Raw genomic sequence first — 17867 nt, forward strand, 5'->3', positions numbered from 1 at the left:
GTTGTAGTAAAGATCGAGTAAAATAACAAGTGATCTAAAACATAAAAGGAAGCGGACTGTGTTTAAATAAATAATTATAAGCGACTTAATTTGAATCAAAACCTGTGCTCTGTACCATGTTCATGGATTAGAAAGCTCAGTATTATTAAGCAATCAATTCTCCCCAACCTGTTCTACAGACTCAATACAACCCATTTAAAATCCCAGCAGACTTTTTTTTTTATAGAAACCAACAAGCTAATTCTAAAATTTTATGGATAAGCAAAGAAACTAACACAAGCAAGACAACTTCGAAAAGAAACAAAGCTGGGTCTCCCCCTGCCTGACTCCTAGCCTTCTTGTAAAGACTGGCGATCCAGCCAGCAGTTAGCAAAATGACAGACAGAAGACGCAGGCAGGAAGCAGACCCACGCTCATATGGTCAAATGATTTTCAACAAAATTGCCCAGGCAATTCCACAGGGAAAAGTCTTCTCAACAACTGGTGCAGGAACAAGTCAACATCCATATACAAAAACAGTGATCCTCAGCCCATACTTTGTACTTCATTTAAAAATTAACCTGAAATTACTTAAGTGTAAAACCTAAAACTATAAACTTCTAGATGAACACACAGAAGAAAACAACTTCTTGATCCTGAGTTAAGCAAAGAATTCTTAGAAAAGACACAAAAGGCATAAATCATAAAAGAACAAAATGATAAGATGGACTTCATCAAAATTTAAAACATCTGCTCTTCAAGACTTCTGTTAAGAAAATGAAAAGATAAGTCACAGGCTGGGAGAACATATTTTCAAAATACATATCAGATAAAGAAATTGTATCCAAAATATATAAAGAACTCTACAGTAATAAGAAAATGAACTGAACTTGAAAACTGGGCAAAAGGTCTGAAGAGACGCCTCAGAGAAGACACGAGCAGGGCCCAGAAGCACTAGAAGGTGTTTAACACTATCAGTCACTAAGAAAATGCCAACGAAAACCACTGTGAGATAGCACTACACATGTGTTAGAAGGACCAAAACTTAAAATATGAAATACCATCACCTCACGCCCATTAGGATGACTAACATATAAAAAATAAAAACATAAAAAACCAGAAAATAACAAGTGCTGATGATGATGACAGTGTGGACACATCAGAACTCTTGCACAGTGTTGCTGAGAATGTGAAATGGTGTAGCAACTGTGGAAAACAGTTTGGGAGTTCCTCAGAAAATTAAAAATAGAATTACCATAAAACCCAGCAATCCCACTTCTGGGGATACAACGAAAGGAATTGAAGTCATGTTCTGGAAGAGATGCCTACTCTCCCACGTACACAGCAGCATTATTCACAATAGCCAAGAGGAGGAAGCAACCCAAGTGCACACCAATGGACAAACAGATAAACAAAATATGATTCATACCAAAATGGAATATTATTCAGCCTTAAAAAGGAAGGAAATCCTGTCATGTGCTACACATGGAAGAACCTTGAGCACATCATGCTAAGTGAAATAGCCAATCAAAAGAAGACCGGTACTGCATGATTTCACTTACATGAGGGGTCGAATTCAGAGACAGGAAGCAGAACAGTGGCTGCCGGGGGCTGGGGAATGGGCATGGGGGTTGGTATTTAACAGGCACAGAGTTTCATTTCTGTAAGATGGAAAAGTTCTGGAGGATGGTGTGCTACACTGTGAATCTACTTAACACTACTGAACTTATACTGTAAAATGGTTAAGACGGTAAATTTTATGTTGTGTTCTTCACCACAATTTTAAAAAGCTGAAAAACCAGGTGCTGGAGAGAGAAGGCAGGTCCTGGAGCCCTGACACATTGCTGGTGGGAATGCAAAACAACAGAACCATTTTGTAAAACCAGATAAAATACATACTTACCATATGAGGCAGCACTTCCACTAGTAGGTGTTCACACAAAACCTGGGTATGAACGTCTACAATATCTTTACTCACAATTGCCAAAAGGTGGAAACAAGCCAAGTGCCCACCAACCGATGAGGAGCCAAACAAACTGTAGCACCGCCATGCAGTGGAATACTACTCAGCAATAAGAAAGAAACAAACTACTGATAAATGTACCGGAGTGGGTTGAATTATGTCCCCCAACAAAGACACATTTAAGTCCTAATGCCAAGTGCCTGTGAATGTGACCTTGAGAATCTGGGGAAGAGACTCTTCACAGAGGTAATCAAGTTAGGATGAGATCATACTGGACCAGAGTGGGCCCTAGATCCAATGACTGGTGTCTTTATCAGAGAAGGGAGAGGGAGACGTGAACACAGACAGACAAACAGGGAGAAGGTCATATGCAGGGGAGGCAGATGAGGGACGCCAAGCACTGGCAGCCGCCAACAGAAGCTAGAAGAGGATCGTCCCCTACAGCCTTGGGAGGACATGGCCTGCGGACACTGATTTCGGACTTCCAGCCTCAGGACTGGGAGGGAACACATACACGTCTGTTGTCCTCAGTCACCCAGTTTACGGCACTTGGTGAGAGCAGCCTTCGGGAGCTAACAGGTGCAACAGCATGATGAAAGCACCTATGGCAACCGAGACCGCTGGTTTGCGCCTTAGGTCTGCGCCCTCCAATGTGGCAGAAACTGGGCACCGAACATAGTAAAGTCCGGCTAGTCCACACAGAGATGTGTTCTCAGCATAGTATACACACCAGATTTCAAACACTTCATACAAAAAAATAAAGAATGTGAAATATCTCATTCCTGTTTTTTATATGGATTATATGTTGAAATAATAATATTTTGGATATACTAAGTTAAATAATTATTTAAATTACTAAAATAAAATTCATTCTTTACTGTGGCTACTGAGAAGCGCCAATCACACCACGTCTGTGGCGCGTGCTACGTCCCTGCTGGGCAGCGCTGCCTCGGGCCGCCGGGAAGCCACGCTGCAGAAACTCAGGAGGAGAACGCTGGTGAGCTGCATCTAGCCCAGGTTGATCCTCCGAGATCTGCTCTTTTTAAGAATCATCTGCCTAACTCTTTACAGTCCACTCGGCTTGCAGAAGTAAACACCCAGCGGTACCTGAAACTCGGAGGCGCTGCTCCGCAGCTGGCTCACGTTCGGCAAGGACCCGCCGTGGTACTGCGTCAGGCGCAGCTGCTGAAGCTTCTGAAATTGAACCTGGAAACAAAGAGATTTCAAGCCTTTGAGAGATGACAGCAAAGCGCTGGAGGAAGCATCAAAGTCTTGGTTTCAATTTCTTCTCCACTTAAAACTGTCGGGTTTCCGGTGCTTGGTGGTTTTTGATGAGTCTATTTTTGGAAAGAATTTACCGATGTTCCACATGCCCTGTGCGTCATCAGAGTACGGCACTGTCGCACGTGTAGGCGTGCGGGCGCGAGCTTTAACGGCAATACAGGGTTTCTCGAAGAAGAACTAAACCCCTGTGTACGAGCCCACGACACAGCCGTTCTCCCTTCTCCAAGCTCTTTCCCGGTCCCTTTCTGTGTAATGACTGCACGGCTGTCATCATAACACAGGTATAGGACCCAATCCTATTTGATGGCAACATAACATTTCTTCTGAATTATTTCCAAAGGACACATTCCAAAGAGGGGTTACTAAGTCTCTGGGTACAGGCCTTTCAATGGCTCTCAGCACACATTGCCCAAAGGGTGCGCCAATGCAGACACAAGAAAAGTTTCACCGGAAACCCCAGCAACATTGGATATGATCCTTAATTGGGGTACGGAAGGAGGCCAATGCCACAGGTATACAATGGTATTCCACTGTTTTATATGCCTTTCTTTTGCAAGTTTTTCCTTGCTTTATTTTTCAAAAGGCAACAAACCAGTTACAGTTCTTGTAAACCCCAAAGTGGTCCAATTTGGTCTTTAAGAGCTCTCTTTCTAAAATAATAAATTACCTCTGTGGTTATACAATCCTTGGCACTTATAATCCATTCTGGGAAGAAAGGGTAGATGGGAACCCCAAGGCAGATGCTTACCCTTTCATGACACCCTCTCTTTGTCTAATGTAAAGAACTACCAGATCTGAGTCTCTGTGGCCCACTTCATTCTCCCCCTCGCCACAGCCACCAAGGGAGCCGGCATCATCCCACTTTACAGACCTGGAGACCCAGACTTGCGGAAGTTCAGAGACTTGCGCAAGGTCCTGAAGCTACAGGAAGCCGAGCTACGGCTGTCTAACTCAAAACCCACATTCTTTCTTATATCTGCCATACCCCCCCCCTTTTATTAAATTTCTCCCTCAATGATCGTACTATTGACAAGCTCAGAGAATAGTGGAGTTTGGTTGACCAAAAGCATTGCTGAGCCTATGAAGCTCTTTGATTTTTTGTTTTCACATTTATTATGAAAACTTCCAAATATATACAAAACCTTATGTAGCCATCTTCCGGCTTCAGCTTCCTTCCAACTTATGTCTACTCTTGATCCATCTTTTTTTAACATGCATCTCCAGAAGATAAGGACTTGTATCTGTCTGGAAGTATTGGAGGCATACAATTTCCTTATACCCACAGAATTTGATTTCTCAAACATAGTCCCCTGCGAGATGTCCTAGTTATCAAAAACCAGATCTGAGAGTCAGAGGAAAGAAGGACATGGTGGCTGGGCTTTCCCACCCATCGGCCTAACTGTAAGAACCGAGTCTCAGCCTTTGATTTAACGTTCTCAGAGCACTTACCTGAAGCACTTGACTCTGTGTCCTTGAAATGCTCTAGATGAAATTCTCACCCCTCTTGGTCTAAAGCCTTTGACTCCTTCTTCCATCAATTCTTGCATTTATTCACTCACATACAAACCCTGACAGAGAAGGAAAACTCTGACTCCAAAAAACCTCCGCTGCCTTGCGGCATACCTCTTCAGGGGAAAGGCTAAGGGAGTAAACCCCGACAGAAAATCCGGAGCCGGAGTCCCTAAGGCGGTTTGACGTTGGAGTCAACACCGGCAACTCCTGCGACGCACCTGAAGCCAAGCTGTATTGACTCCGTCTTTCCCTTGGACCCTTCAGCTGCGAAGAGAGGGGGGGTCTGCTGCATGGGCAACAGCAGACCCTCCATATCACCCTGCCCAGGCTCTGTAGCTTCAGCTTCACTGGAGAGGACACTCCAGCGTCATCGCAAGATGTCGATCCAACACGGGAGGAGACAGATACCGTGTCACTCCCGAGTCGGACTGCACAGCCATTCTCGGCGGTGCAGATAGACTCTTAAGAAGCTACACCATCGTCTCTCGAGACGGACGGCTGCCGACGACGACAAACCCTGAACTGGGGGTCGGGTACTGTGCCCGGCACTGGCCTCGGTAGATGAACACGTACCACAGTTCCTGCCTTCAGAGAGTTCTCACAAAGGCTTTAACTCTTACCCCACAGCCTCAATCGACGCTTCAACCAAGCTAAGCTCTACGTGCCACTAGAGACCTGCCTTCTGCCGAGCTGAAGGGCCTCTCATGGTCTCCCATGTCTGCCCTCCCTCTCGAAGAGCCTACTTCTGGAGCCTTCAGAGACGGCTGAACTACAGCAAAAAGAGCAATGAATTTGGAATTAGAGAACCTGGCTTGGTAACCTGGAGCTGCATGTGGTTGGGAAAATTACTCTGCTGTCTACTTCACAAAGAACAGGCATGAAGTGGTATGTAAAATGTAAAGCTCTGGAGAACTTTTCAGAATATCATTATTGTTGATATTTTCAACTACCTCCTAAACCCTTGAGACGTTTTGCTATTTTCCTTTTTTGAGATGTAGAATCACTGAACCAGAAAGAACCTTAGAGACGGTCTGCAACACCGACACACTTACTGATGATGAAAACGAGGACCAAAGAATGATTAGCCTGAGGCAGAGGTCCCAGACTGGCAGGCCAGAGGCCACATTGAGCCTGGAGAGTTCTGTTTGATTCCCACAATACTGACTCACTCAATGTTTTAAATCAGAATTTAAAAATTGGGAGACAGTATAAAAATCTGGATTTTCAGCTTCTCTTCGTTGAGAGCTCGGACAATACTGAACCCACATTCTCGCACGGCCAGATGCACAGAGCTGAGAAGTGAAGGCCCCCTTAGCCAGGCTCAGGTTCTCCTGTCTGACCAGCTCCTCGCTGGGCCTGAGAGCAGCTGCCATTTGCATCTCATTCCTCATCCCTGCGCTCACTTCCCCTACCTGCCTTACCCTGGAACTCAAGTTAGCAACCTCTTGACTACAGTCACACACTTTAGTGCAATTTCCTTCAATGTCTATACGAAACGAGAGCCAATCCTCACTAGTTCCTTTTTGAAAAAGTATCCTAAGAGTCAACACAATCCCAAACAAAATCCCAGCAGGCCTGTTTATAGAAATCAATAATTCTAAAATTGATGGATATGTGAACCATCTAGCCTAGCCAATACAAGTTTTTTAAAAGAGCAGTGTTAGAAGACTTAAGTCACCTCATTTCAAGACTCACTATAAAGCTACAGTGATCCAGGCACTGAGCCATCGTGAAAAAAAGAGATATAGAGATCAATACAACAGAAGAGCGTCCAAAAATAGAGCCACACATACACGGCCAATTGATTTTTGACAAAAGGGCCATAGCAATTCAATGGGGAAAGAAAGGTGTTTTCAACAAATGCTTCTGAAGTATCTGAATACGTAGACACTCAAGTGTGGCAGCCAGATTCAAACCCCAGCCTTACCACTTACCAGCCATGCAACCTTACCTCGCAAGCCTCAGCTTGCTCATCTGCAAAATGAAGAACATTCTAGAAACATACTCCATAGGGTCACCGTGAGAACTGCATGAGGTAATGAACGTAAAGGGGTCAGTACAGTGCCTGGCGAAAACATACTGCTCAATTCTTAGCCGCTCTTGCTCTTTCTAGTCCCCTCTCTCTGAGGCCCCCCCTACTCTGTAACATAGCTAATGCTTGTTTGTTTGAATCTAAACACAGTTGTTTTTTTTCCCCCAAATATTCAAGCCCAATTAACGCTCCAGGTTGACGTGCTGAGTTTATCCTGTGGTTTCTCAACACTACAAGTTGTCCTTCAAAGCGGAACCTCTTGAACAAGTTCCCAACCCTGTCTCCACTTTCTCCCATTCAGTCCTCAGTGCCTACAACCTCCCTTCCAGCCAGCAGCCTGTGAATGCGCTGGCTCTCACCACGGTTACCAGTGACCTTCACATGACTCGTAGACCAAAGGACATGTCCTTATCATGTTAGACCAAGTTAGCAGCACTGGCCTAGGCTGGTCGACATTCCCTCCTCTTAACAATAATACCTCCAGGCTTCTCTGCCTACCCGCTCTTCATTCTTCTTTGCTGGTGCCTCCCCCTCCTCTCGTCCTCTTCCTTTCCTTTAAATGCCAGAGCCACTTTGGCTTCTCCTAGGCCCTCTTTGCATCTCAGTCTATAGAAGGGTCACAAACTCAAATGCCTACAAGAGCCAACTATGGAAGATAATGAAGTGGGCTGGAGTCACCATGAGGAACACCACAGGGAGTGGTGGGGACTGTGGCAAACTGAAGAACACACACATGCCCTATCTAATGTTGGCAGCCACTATTCAGCTCCAGGTAAGTGCTGCCATGCAGAAATGTAGGGTAAGTGTTGGCAGATAATTCTATTTTTCAAAACAAGCCAGAGTTCATATTTTAATGTAAAATCTCAATATTCATCGTTGGTCCTGACTTTTAAAAAAATACACATTTGGGTCCCCCAAATTAAAAACATGTCAGAGGGCCAAATTAGAATTTAGGCTACCAACATGCAAGATCTGTTCTAGAAATTCTTCCCAGGCAGCTGAATCTACTTTTGCAGCTACACACCCAAGATCCCACATTTCTATCACTAGCCCAGACTTCCCACCTCAGCTCCAGAACCACTTACCAACTGCCTGCTGGACCCTCTTTACTTACATACTTACATGACTCACCAGCACCTCAAACTCATCTCTTGACACTGAGGAGCCTGCTCCCTGCTTGCTCCTGCCAGTGCTCCTTGTCTAATGGAGGGGACCCTGAATGGCTCAAGTCTGAAAGCTGGGGATCCTCCTCGAGCCCTCCCTTTCCATGCCATTGCCGTATCTCCTAGAATAGTATAACCACCTTCAAACAGTTTCTCTGCCACCTCCTCCTCCATTCTGGGCACCATTCTGGAGTTAGAGGCATTCTTTGAAAATGCAAGGCTCCCCTGGTTCAACCCCTTCGGTGCCTCTCCATAGTCCCTAGGATCAAGTCCCAAATCCGGTCTCCACAACCTGATCCCTGTGAACCTCTCAGCTCAAATCACCCTCCTCATCCCCTTGATGAGCCTCTGTTCCCTGTGCCTGAAACATTCTCTCTCCCTCAACACACAAGCATGTTCCCTCAAGTGCCTTCCCCAGTCCCAGGAACCCTGGAGGCCACTAGAAGAGGTCAAGACTCCCAATCATACACTCTAAGAGCCCCATCTTGCTTCCCCTTTGTGATATTCATCAAAACATGTCCTTACTTGTGAAATGAATGTCTTTCCCATTAAATCCTAAAATCCATGAAGAGACTGTGACCTGCTTAATTGCTACTGTACCCCCAGTTTCCATCCTAACCCCTGGCACAGACAAGGGACTCACTCAGTAAGTATTTGTTGAATAAGTTAACAAGATCTTTGAAGCAAGATAACATGTCTTCCTTCACCTTCCCCACGCACACCCCTGTCAATCACAGTGGGCACTCCAGCACTGACAAATAAACGAGCTTGCCCGCTTCCACTTTCTCCCCTCCCCTTACCGTGCCAGGGACTACCTCCTAGCATTCTCTTCTCGAAATCCTCCCACGGCTTCCTGATAAGGCAGAACCCAAAAGAGAGAATGAAAACTCTTCATAATCTAGTCCATCGCACCTACTAGGCAAATATGATTTAACTCCAACACTTGAAGGATTAGCCGTGATTATTACAGATGGTCTTGATGCCCAGCACAGGCTCAGAGAGGAAAGAGCAGCTACATTGATTAGTGATGTCTGCTATGGGCTGGTAATTGGAAGTCAGTATATATCTGCCATCCAGTTACCAACAAACAAACAGATGGATTCTTCTCCGTTTGGAATTTTTGGACCATTAGAGGTTCACAGACATATGCTTGGAGACCTAAGAGTTCTCTAGAGTGTTCACTTTTGTGGTTTATTATGAAAATAATCCTTAAAAAAAATTTAAAGATTTTATTTATTTATTTTTAGAGAGAGGAGAAGGGAAAGAGAAAGAGATACACCAATTTGCTGGCCCTCACATGCCCCCAACTGGGGACCTGGCCCACAACCCAGGCATGTGCCCTGACTGGGAACCTAACCAGTGACCTTCTGGTTCACAGGCCAGCGCTCAATCCACTGAGCCACAGCAGCCAGGCCAAATTCTTAAAATTTTAAATAAGCAAATATTAGTAGGCAAATTCAGTGTTATCATTTGTCTTTGTGTTTATGAACACAGTGGAGTCAAGTTGTATTGCCTTACTTGCATTTCATAGAGGAGAACAGAAAACAGTCAAAATTAACATATAAATGATGCTCTGTACCAGGTGAAGGGCAAAGTGACATCATAATTTTGTAGTAATTAGAATAGAGAGAAGTGGTGGCTGAACTAAGTTATCACATGGGGCACAGATGACCAGGCTTGCTAAACTCCAGAGAATCTGGGCTGTAGGGATTAGCACCGTATTCACACAGAGAGCTTCGATTCAGTTCAGTAAAATGACATTTGTCACATAAATTAATGTTAATTTGAATTAACTGCTTTTTTAACTTTGAACTTATTTATATATATATGCGCTTTGGTTTATGGTTCTATCACAGCTATGAACAAAGGACACTCTGTACAAGTTTATATGTCTGAACATATTTGAGTAACATAATCGAAATTCATTTAAGTAAACACTGAGGATCTGTGAAAAAATTTTGCCATTAAAAGAAGTCTGTACCTTAGTCCTGGTTTTATCTGTCAGAAATGCATTAAGGGGGATTCGTGAAATTGGTGACAGATTAGATCACCTCTAGGCACACAGACACAGCGAATGCATGTATTTGTACATGCAGAACTTATGTACTCAACACAAAACAACACAGGCCCCAGCACCACCCCTCAGCTTTCATCCAGTCACTCTCCTCCATGTGCCCTGAGCTTGTCATGCTCATTCCTGAATCTAACCAGGGTCACATGGAAATGCCTGTGGACACCGGGCAGGTGATAAATGAACGAAGCTAGTCAGGGCATGAGAAAATTTTTTCTTGACATCCTCAGCCTTCTTTATCTACATGTTTTTGTTCTCAGTGTGACAGAAATATAAGAATATTTCATTTTCCTCCCAATTTCACTAAAAGAAAATGTCAGAAAAAATAGATAGCCCTGGCTGGTGTGGCTCGGTGGATTGAGCATTGGCCTGAGAACCGCAGGGTTGGGAGTTTTATTCCCAGTCAGGGCACAGGCCTGGGTTGCGGGCCAGGTCCCCGATTGGGGGCGTGTGAGAGGCAACCACACATGGATGTTTCTCTCACACATGTATGTCCTTCTCCCTCCTTTCTCCTCTCTCTGAAAATAAATAAATAAAATCTTTAAATATATATATTTATATTTATATATATGATAAATGGCACGTGGCACCTAGCCTCAGCGTGGGGGACCCTAACGGTGCGTGGTGTGAACTGTGGCCAACTAAGAGAACTCAGGCTCCGTTTGAGGGGGCGACGGGGCCCCCCAGCTCCAGCCAATAGCTGTCGTGTGGGAATTCAGCATGAGCGTCTCCCAATATTATAATTACATATAATACAATATGATAGACATATTTATACTTAAAGACATGTTTTACAGATCTAGAAATAGATATAATAAATTTTCTGTGAAATTCTTCGTTTTTCCGTGCTCTCCCAATTATAACACTCTGGGAACAGATTCAAGATGTTTTCCCCAAACACTGCGCTGATCAAAAAACACAGGGTCCGCCGCCCGGCGAGGCGGCCCAGCATCCACATCCTCCCCCTCCCCCCGACGGTCCCTCAAGGTCAGCATCAGGCTCCCTCCCGCGGGCCTGCCCGGCTCCTGCCGAGCCTGCTTCCCCGCAGCCGCGCGCCGACACCGCCGCTGGCTCTCCATCCTCCGCGGCCGCCCCACCTCGCCGGGTGCGGTCCCGCTCGCGCCCGGCTCGCTCCTCCCGGACCCCTCGGTCACCAGCAGCGCCGCGCACCTGGCCGGTTCCCGTGAAATAACACCCGGGGCCGAGCGCAGGCAGCCGCCCGCCAGAGCACCGCGGAAGAGCTGGGAGTCGCAGAGGCGGTCCCCGGCCCCCAGCAGCCCCGGCGGGCCCGGAGCGCTCCCGAGGGCGGGCGGGACTCTCGGGCCCCGACGCCCCGCGGTCGCGAAGGGCTCGCGGCGGTGGACGCTCGGAGCGCGGAGTGGACGCACCGCACGCCGCCGGGCTGTTGGTGATTTCCTCCGCTCAGGCCGCCCGCCTCGCCCGCGCGGCCCCGCCGCACCTCCCCGCACGCCCGGCGCCGCGACCTCCCACTTCCACGGCGCGCGAGGGGCGAAAGGCGGATAGTGCTGAGGCCGCGGCCGGCCGGCCGGCCCCGCTCCCGGGCGCCGCCCCGGCCCGGCCCCGCCGCCGCCTCAGGCCCGCGACCTCTCACCCCACGCGCGGGGCCCGCCCGCGCCCGTGGCCGCCCCCGCCCGCACCGGCCCGGGCCCTCACCCGCGACAGGGTGAGGTCGGTCATGAGCTGCTCGAAGGCCCGCGTCTCCTCGGCCTGCCGTTGCGTATGCAGCGCGATCTTCTCACTGAACTTCCGCGGGTTGGCGCTGCCCGAGCCCGGGGAAGAGGCCATAGCGCGGCCCGGCGCTGGCGCAGAGGAGACGGCGGGCGCCGGGCCCGCGGCTCTGCTCACGCGTCGGCCAGTCAGTCCGCAGGCCGCCCAAGCCGCCGCCCGAGGCCCTTCCTCGGCGCGACCCCGCTGAGGAGCCGCCGCGGCCCCAAAGCCAGGCAGCAGCCGGGAGCGCGCGAGTCCGCTCTCCAAGCTGGCCCCGCCCCCGCCCCGCCCCGCCCGCGGGCCCGCCCCCGTGTCTCCCGCTAGGCCCCGCCCTCTGGCCCCGCCCCCCCCCCCGCTGTCCCAAGTTCCAGGGCTTCCCCAGGCTTCGCAGCCCCAGCTCGCCGACCCAGAGGAAACCCCCGTCAGCAAAGCAAACGGATCCTGCGTGTGGAAGAAGCTAGCCCGCTGTTTTATTGAAACGCTACACTTTGGGGACAGCCATGCTTCTGGATTTACGTTATAGTTTTAGAACTGTTTTAACACCTTTCTCTCCCAGATTATGATGGGGTACTTCATGGGCTGCAAACTGATGGGCTTCAGTTTGAGCAGTCCTCTCCCTTAGTTCCCACTCTGGGCCCCTCCAGCTCCCATTACGCTCCCTCCCTCGATTCATTCCGCTGACAGTCTGCTCAGGCCCACCCAAGACCAAGTTACTCAATCTGGATCCTTCTAAAATCATCTCCTGATTTGCACGAACTTGAGGCACCATCCCCTCCCTGGCGCAACCTCTTCGCTCTCCTCAGCCCGGGCATCTTCTTCAGGTTCTTTCCACGTCTCCCTGTGGCCTCTGCAAACTCCGGCTCCAGCCAGGTGTCCTCCTCACCTGTTAAAACCAGCCTGCCAGCCTCAACGCTTCTCCTCTGGCAGTTCAGAAACCACTCAGTATGAATGCTGGCGTGTATGAACACGGACTGGACAGCCCTGAAAGTGTGTCTGTGTTTTACAAATCGGGAAACATCAGAGATATGCAGAAGAGTGCAGAAAATGATATTAACACCCCACGCCCTCCACCATCAAGATGAAACATTTTACAACATTTTGCTTCACTTACTTCCTATTTAGTATTGGACCTAACTAAAGCCCCACCATTATTATTCTCCTTCCTTCCTGGAGGTAGTCAGTGTGCTCAACGTGGTGAATTTCATTCCATTCCTCTTCATGTTTTTTATATTTTCATTACATCTGGTATATGGACCTACCCACTGCATATGGAATACCAAATTTTGTTTTTAAATCTTACAAAAATGACATGCTGAATAATCTTTTGCAACTTTTTTCATTTACCATTGTTTCTGAGGTTTGTGTTGATTCATTTGTTTTAACTACTGTGTAGTATTTCATGATGTTTTTCATGTCTCATATACAGCAACTAGCTGGATTTTTAAGAACTCAATATGATAATATATCTCTATTAGCTGGGGTGTAGCTTGTTTTTGTTTTCTTTTAAGATTTTTATTTTTAGAGAGAGGGGAAGGGAGGGAGGAAGAGGGAGAGAAACATCATTTTGTGGTGGCAGCTCATGCGCCCCCAACTGGGGACCCAGCCCGCAACTCAGACATGTGCCCTGATTGGGAATCGAACCGGCGACCCTTTGGTTCACAGGCTGGCTCTCTCAACTGAGGCACAGCAGCCACAGTGAGTTTGGCTTGTTTTATTAATTCTAACTGATTTTTTTTCTTTTGTGCTCTTTAACACACTTTTTTTTATATTTTATTTTTTCATTTTCTGCTATAGTGTCTGGATTCAGTTTCTGAGAACAATTCATTCTGCATAGCTTAAGTACAAAAGGGTTTTTTACAGGGTATAAAGTGGCTGAAGGGCTCGTTGGGCGGGGGCTAAAGAAGCAGACTCCAAGTTGAACATTCAGGAATGACTTTGAGAGCCATGCTGCAGAACCAGGCCACCAGGGGAGCGAGCCACTGCCTCTTCTTAAATCTGGAAACCAGCTGTTGAATTGGAAAGCTATCCCTGCAACTACCATCTCGTGAACCATACAGCCGTTGTCATAAGAAGCCACTGCAGAAACATCAGACAAGCCCACCACAGTCTCCACCAACAGAAACAGCGTACACACAGGCTCTGCTTCACTTACACTTGACAAATCAAATCAGAGAGGTAACGTGGCTGAGGAGCTACAACTGCACCCAGAATCCTGCCTGAAATGACACCTAGGAAATGGAGTTGTAGTCCTCCAGCTTCTGAAACATAGTAAGGTACAGCAGAACACTGGAATGGGTGTTAACATAAATCCACCTATTCACCCACCAATTCACCAAGGCACGTACCTATCATATCTGCTTTCTATTGCATTGAATGACTTTTTTTTTCTTAATTTCCACATTTCCCCTATTGAGTTGGAATATACTCATTGTGTTTCTACTCTTACTAGGGTTAACTTAGTCATTTTCAAATTTTAAGTCAAATAAATACATGTGCATTGTTAAAAACTTTCCCAAGATCTATAATTTTACAAAAGCAATCCCAAATTCCCATTATAAATAAGTTTATCCTGCTGTTTTGTGATTATTTTTTCCTTCAGTTTTTAATATTAACTATTTTTTATTATGGAAAAGGATGCTTTGGCTATTTTGTGTCCCCACCAAAAATATGAATTTTCCTGCTCCCATTCTCTCAATGTAGTTAAATGATAATTTTTGGTATATTAAGTATTTACTCTAGTTCCATACTTGCACTTTTTTTTTTTTTTAATTTAAAAGTTCCCTCCATTTTGGCCCTGACCACATAGGTCAGTTGGTTTGAGCATCTTTCCCGATATGGCAAGGTTACGAGTTCAATCCCTGGTCAGGGCACATATAAGGAACAACTAATGAATGCATAGGTGAGTGGAACAACAAATCAATGCCTCATCTCTCTTTTAAAAATCCATTTAAAAAATTAAAAATAAAAATTTGGGGGGCAGGGACCTAAATTTCTCTCAACCCATTACAGATCCTGTCCCAAACTCTGTGGTTTATAGTTGTATTTTCAGCCCTGTTCATCCTTTTTCGGTGCCTTCTTTCTGAAATCCTCTGGACGAACTCAGAAAGATGCGACCAAATCTGAGCAACAAGTTTGAGGAAAGCTTCTCTCTTCGAGCACTTTCCTTCCTGCTCCCTTCTGAACCGGCTGCTCCTTGGGTGGAGCTCCTCTCCCCTCCTCAGAATCCTGCGCACACCTTCATCTGTCCCTTCACCTCTGCTTCCTGCCTCCCACTGTGTCCTCCTGCTTAATGTTCCTTCATTTTAGTGGAGTACATTCTCCAGTAGTTTCCTGAGGGGTGGGGGTGGGGGGTAAAGAGTACATGAAAAATAAAATTCTTGAGACCATATGTGCAGATGCTTTTATTTTACCCACAACCTTGATTGATAGTTGGGCTGAGAATAGTCATCATAGGAAATTCTTTTCACTTAGATCTTTGCACTGCTTCTCCTTTTTCTCACTTCCGGTGCTACTGTTGGGAAGGCCGCTCATATTGTTTCACTCTCCTTTGGTGGTGACGTGGTTTCTTGAGAGGTGTTGTTTATTTGATTTTGATTTCTCCCCTATTCTCTGAAGACTTAAGTGTCCTGATATGTTACGATGATGCGCCTTGATGAGGGGCTTTTACTGCTCATTGGGCTGAGCACCATGAATGTGTGTAGAACTGGACACTCATATCCTTTGGTTCCAGGAAACTGTCTTATCTTTTTGATAATTTTCACTTTTTGGTTTTTTTTCCAGAAATTTTGTTAGCTGATGGGTCTTCTAGACAGCTCTTCTAGCTTTATTATCTTTTTTCTCTATTTTCTATTGCTGTGTCTTTTATTTGTTGTTTTATTTCCTGACAAATTTTCTCAACTTGATTCTCCAACCCTTCTGTTGAACTTTTATTTCTGCTATTATATTATTCATTTCTAAATGCTCTTTTCTGATTTCTGAATATTTCTTTTTAAACAGCATCCTGTATTCATTTCATGGGTGTGCTTTAAGTATAGGTTGTCTCTGTTTTTATATTTTCTTCTGCTCCTTATATTGTCTCTGTTTTGCCTGAGTTAATTTTTTTTTTTTTTTAGTTTGTTTATTTTGGTCTCCACCTAGAAACTTTCCTCAAAACTCTAGTGATCCTCAACTCTGTTTAAAATTAAGACAGACACTAAATATGTATAATTCCTTGTTTCTGGAAACAAATGTTTTTATACACACACACACACACACACAGATTGCTGTCTGCAATTTTTTTGTTTTTTCTTTGTTTCCTAATATTTACTAGTTATCAGCTTGAAGTCAGGTTCTGGTTTAGCCTCTTTCCCCAGCATTTTAGAGCATGTTCCATGGGACATGAGTTGCACAGATGGCTAACAGGAGCCTTCTGAAAAGTAAGAGGGCTGGGATTCCCAGCACATTTGGGGAGAGCGAGGTAAGGCGGAGTTAAGCAGATTTCTTGACTGCAGGACTTTGCAAAGCTTTTCCATGTGCTGATGTGTGTCTTGACTTGCAATGCAGCACTTCCCAAACTTTCCTGTTCACAGAATCCTTCCAAGGAGCACATGAAGGCCCAGTGTACCAGCCTGTTCTACTGTTTCCCCAACACCCAGTAAACCAACTCTAGTTCCTAACAAATGTCTCTAGCATGCACCCCTCTTTCCATCCTAACAACCACTATCCCATTCAGGCCACCAGCTCCCACTAATTGATACCTTAATTGGTCCCCTTGTGAATCAGGGTCCCCGCAGCAAACACATAGCACACTCAAACTGGTAATCTGAGGCAAGGCTAATAGAGACAGGGCCCAGTTTGGGGGATAATGCCATGCCCCCAGGGTTAGGCAGAGCAGGACTGCTTGCTGCCATGGGGGAGGGTGGGTGTTGGGGGAGAGCTACCTGACTGGGGAGGCAGCCAATTCAGCGACCTGCAGTAAATCCTACCTCATCTGCTTCCAGAATTTATCTCCCTGCTGTGCCTGTCACTGACCAAACCCAACCAGAAGCTGCAGGGTCACTGTGATGCAGCCCATGGGGCCAGCTTCCCAGGGAACAGAGGGGCCTGGAGGGTGGACAGTGGACCTGCAGGGACGAATAGAAGAGCTCTGCCACAACGTCTTTGAGTGCTGCCTCATCCCCGTCCATGCCCCACTTTTCTAAAGCCTAATGCTGACATTTCTTGCTCATCTTTTGAAAATCCAACCATTGAGCCTTATTATTCTTCGGATAAAATCAGTTTTGTTAATAGCTCATGAGAGCTGATTGCTAGTGTCTCTTCCCAGTTCTCCATTCAGTGACAAGTGACATCAAGCTTGAAATCAGCGATGGGGAAGTATTTACACCATGGAATTGCACATATGAAGATAAAAGCATATTACTTAAAAACTTGTTCCATGAACTTAGGAAATGTTCATTAAAAAACCCCAACCATTTCCACTGGAAAGAAGTTTAGAAACAATGACCACCCCAGTACTGACGAGCACCCCGGCACCCAACCATGTTCTCTACACACCACCTCCCACTAAGAGCAGCCAGGGCTCCTTGGAGAAATGATTGATTCCAGGTCTCCGGTGAGAAATGTAACAAGATGAGGCTGAAACATCGTATGTCAGAGAGCAAGGAAGCTACCAAATACAGCTAGGAGCATGTCCGATGACTCAATAGTCACTGTGAAGGTACTTCTGCTGCCCCAAACGGACAATTTGAGCATTAAAAAAAAACAACCTACAATAGCCCTGGCTGGTGGGGCTCAGTGGGTTGGGCATCGTCCTACAAACTGAAAGTTTACCAATTCAATTCCCGGTCAGGGCACAGGCCTGGGGTGCGGGCCAGGCCCCTGGTTGTGGGTGTGCAACAAGCAACCAATCAATGTTTCTCTCCCTCTCTTTCTCCCTCCATTCCCCTCTCTCTAAAAATAAATAAAATCTTTTTTTTTTTAATCTACACTGGATTGAAAGCCCTTGAATATATTAAAAACCCAGTCATATGATTAAAAACTTCCTTGGTCACCTTTTAAAGATGTTAGGGAACCATCTCATTCTGAAAACTGGTAAAGAAAGAGGAGCACACATTTCTTCTCGTATGAACACTCTTTAAGGTAACCGAAGAGTTGATG

At 46.2% G+C, this 17867-nt stretch overlaps 1 protein-coding gene across 2 annotated transcripts in view; it reads right to left on the reverse strand.

The window, feature by feature from the left end:
* Positions 1-11969, reverse strand: part of CRTC3 (CREB regulated transcription coactivator 3) — a 62603-nt gene extending 50634 nt beyond the window's left edge. For both annotated transcript variants that reach the window (XM_090263699.1, XM_090263698.1), the window contains exons 1-2: positions 11679-11969; positions 3050-3148 (exon numbers count right to left, since the gene is read on the reverse strand). In XM_090263699.1, the coding sequence (XP_090119825.1) occupies positions 3050-3148; positions 11679-11810 (231 nt within the window). In that variant the 5' untranslated portion in view covers positions 11811-11969. The remainder of the gene's footprint in view (positions 1-3049; positions 3149-11678) is intronic.
* Positions 11970-17867: the final 5898 nt, after the last annotated feature.

This window comes from Furipterus horrens, unplaced genomic scaffold (assembly GCF_987537825.1).
Source record: "Furipterus horrens unplaced genomic scaffold, mFurHor1.1.pri manual_scaffold_16, whole genome shotgun sequence".
Lineage (NCBI taxonomy): Eukaryota > Metazoa > Chordata > Mammalia > Chiroptera > Furipteridae > Furipterus > Furipterus horrens.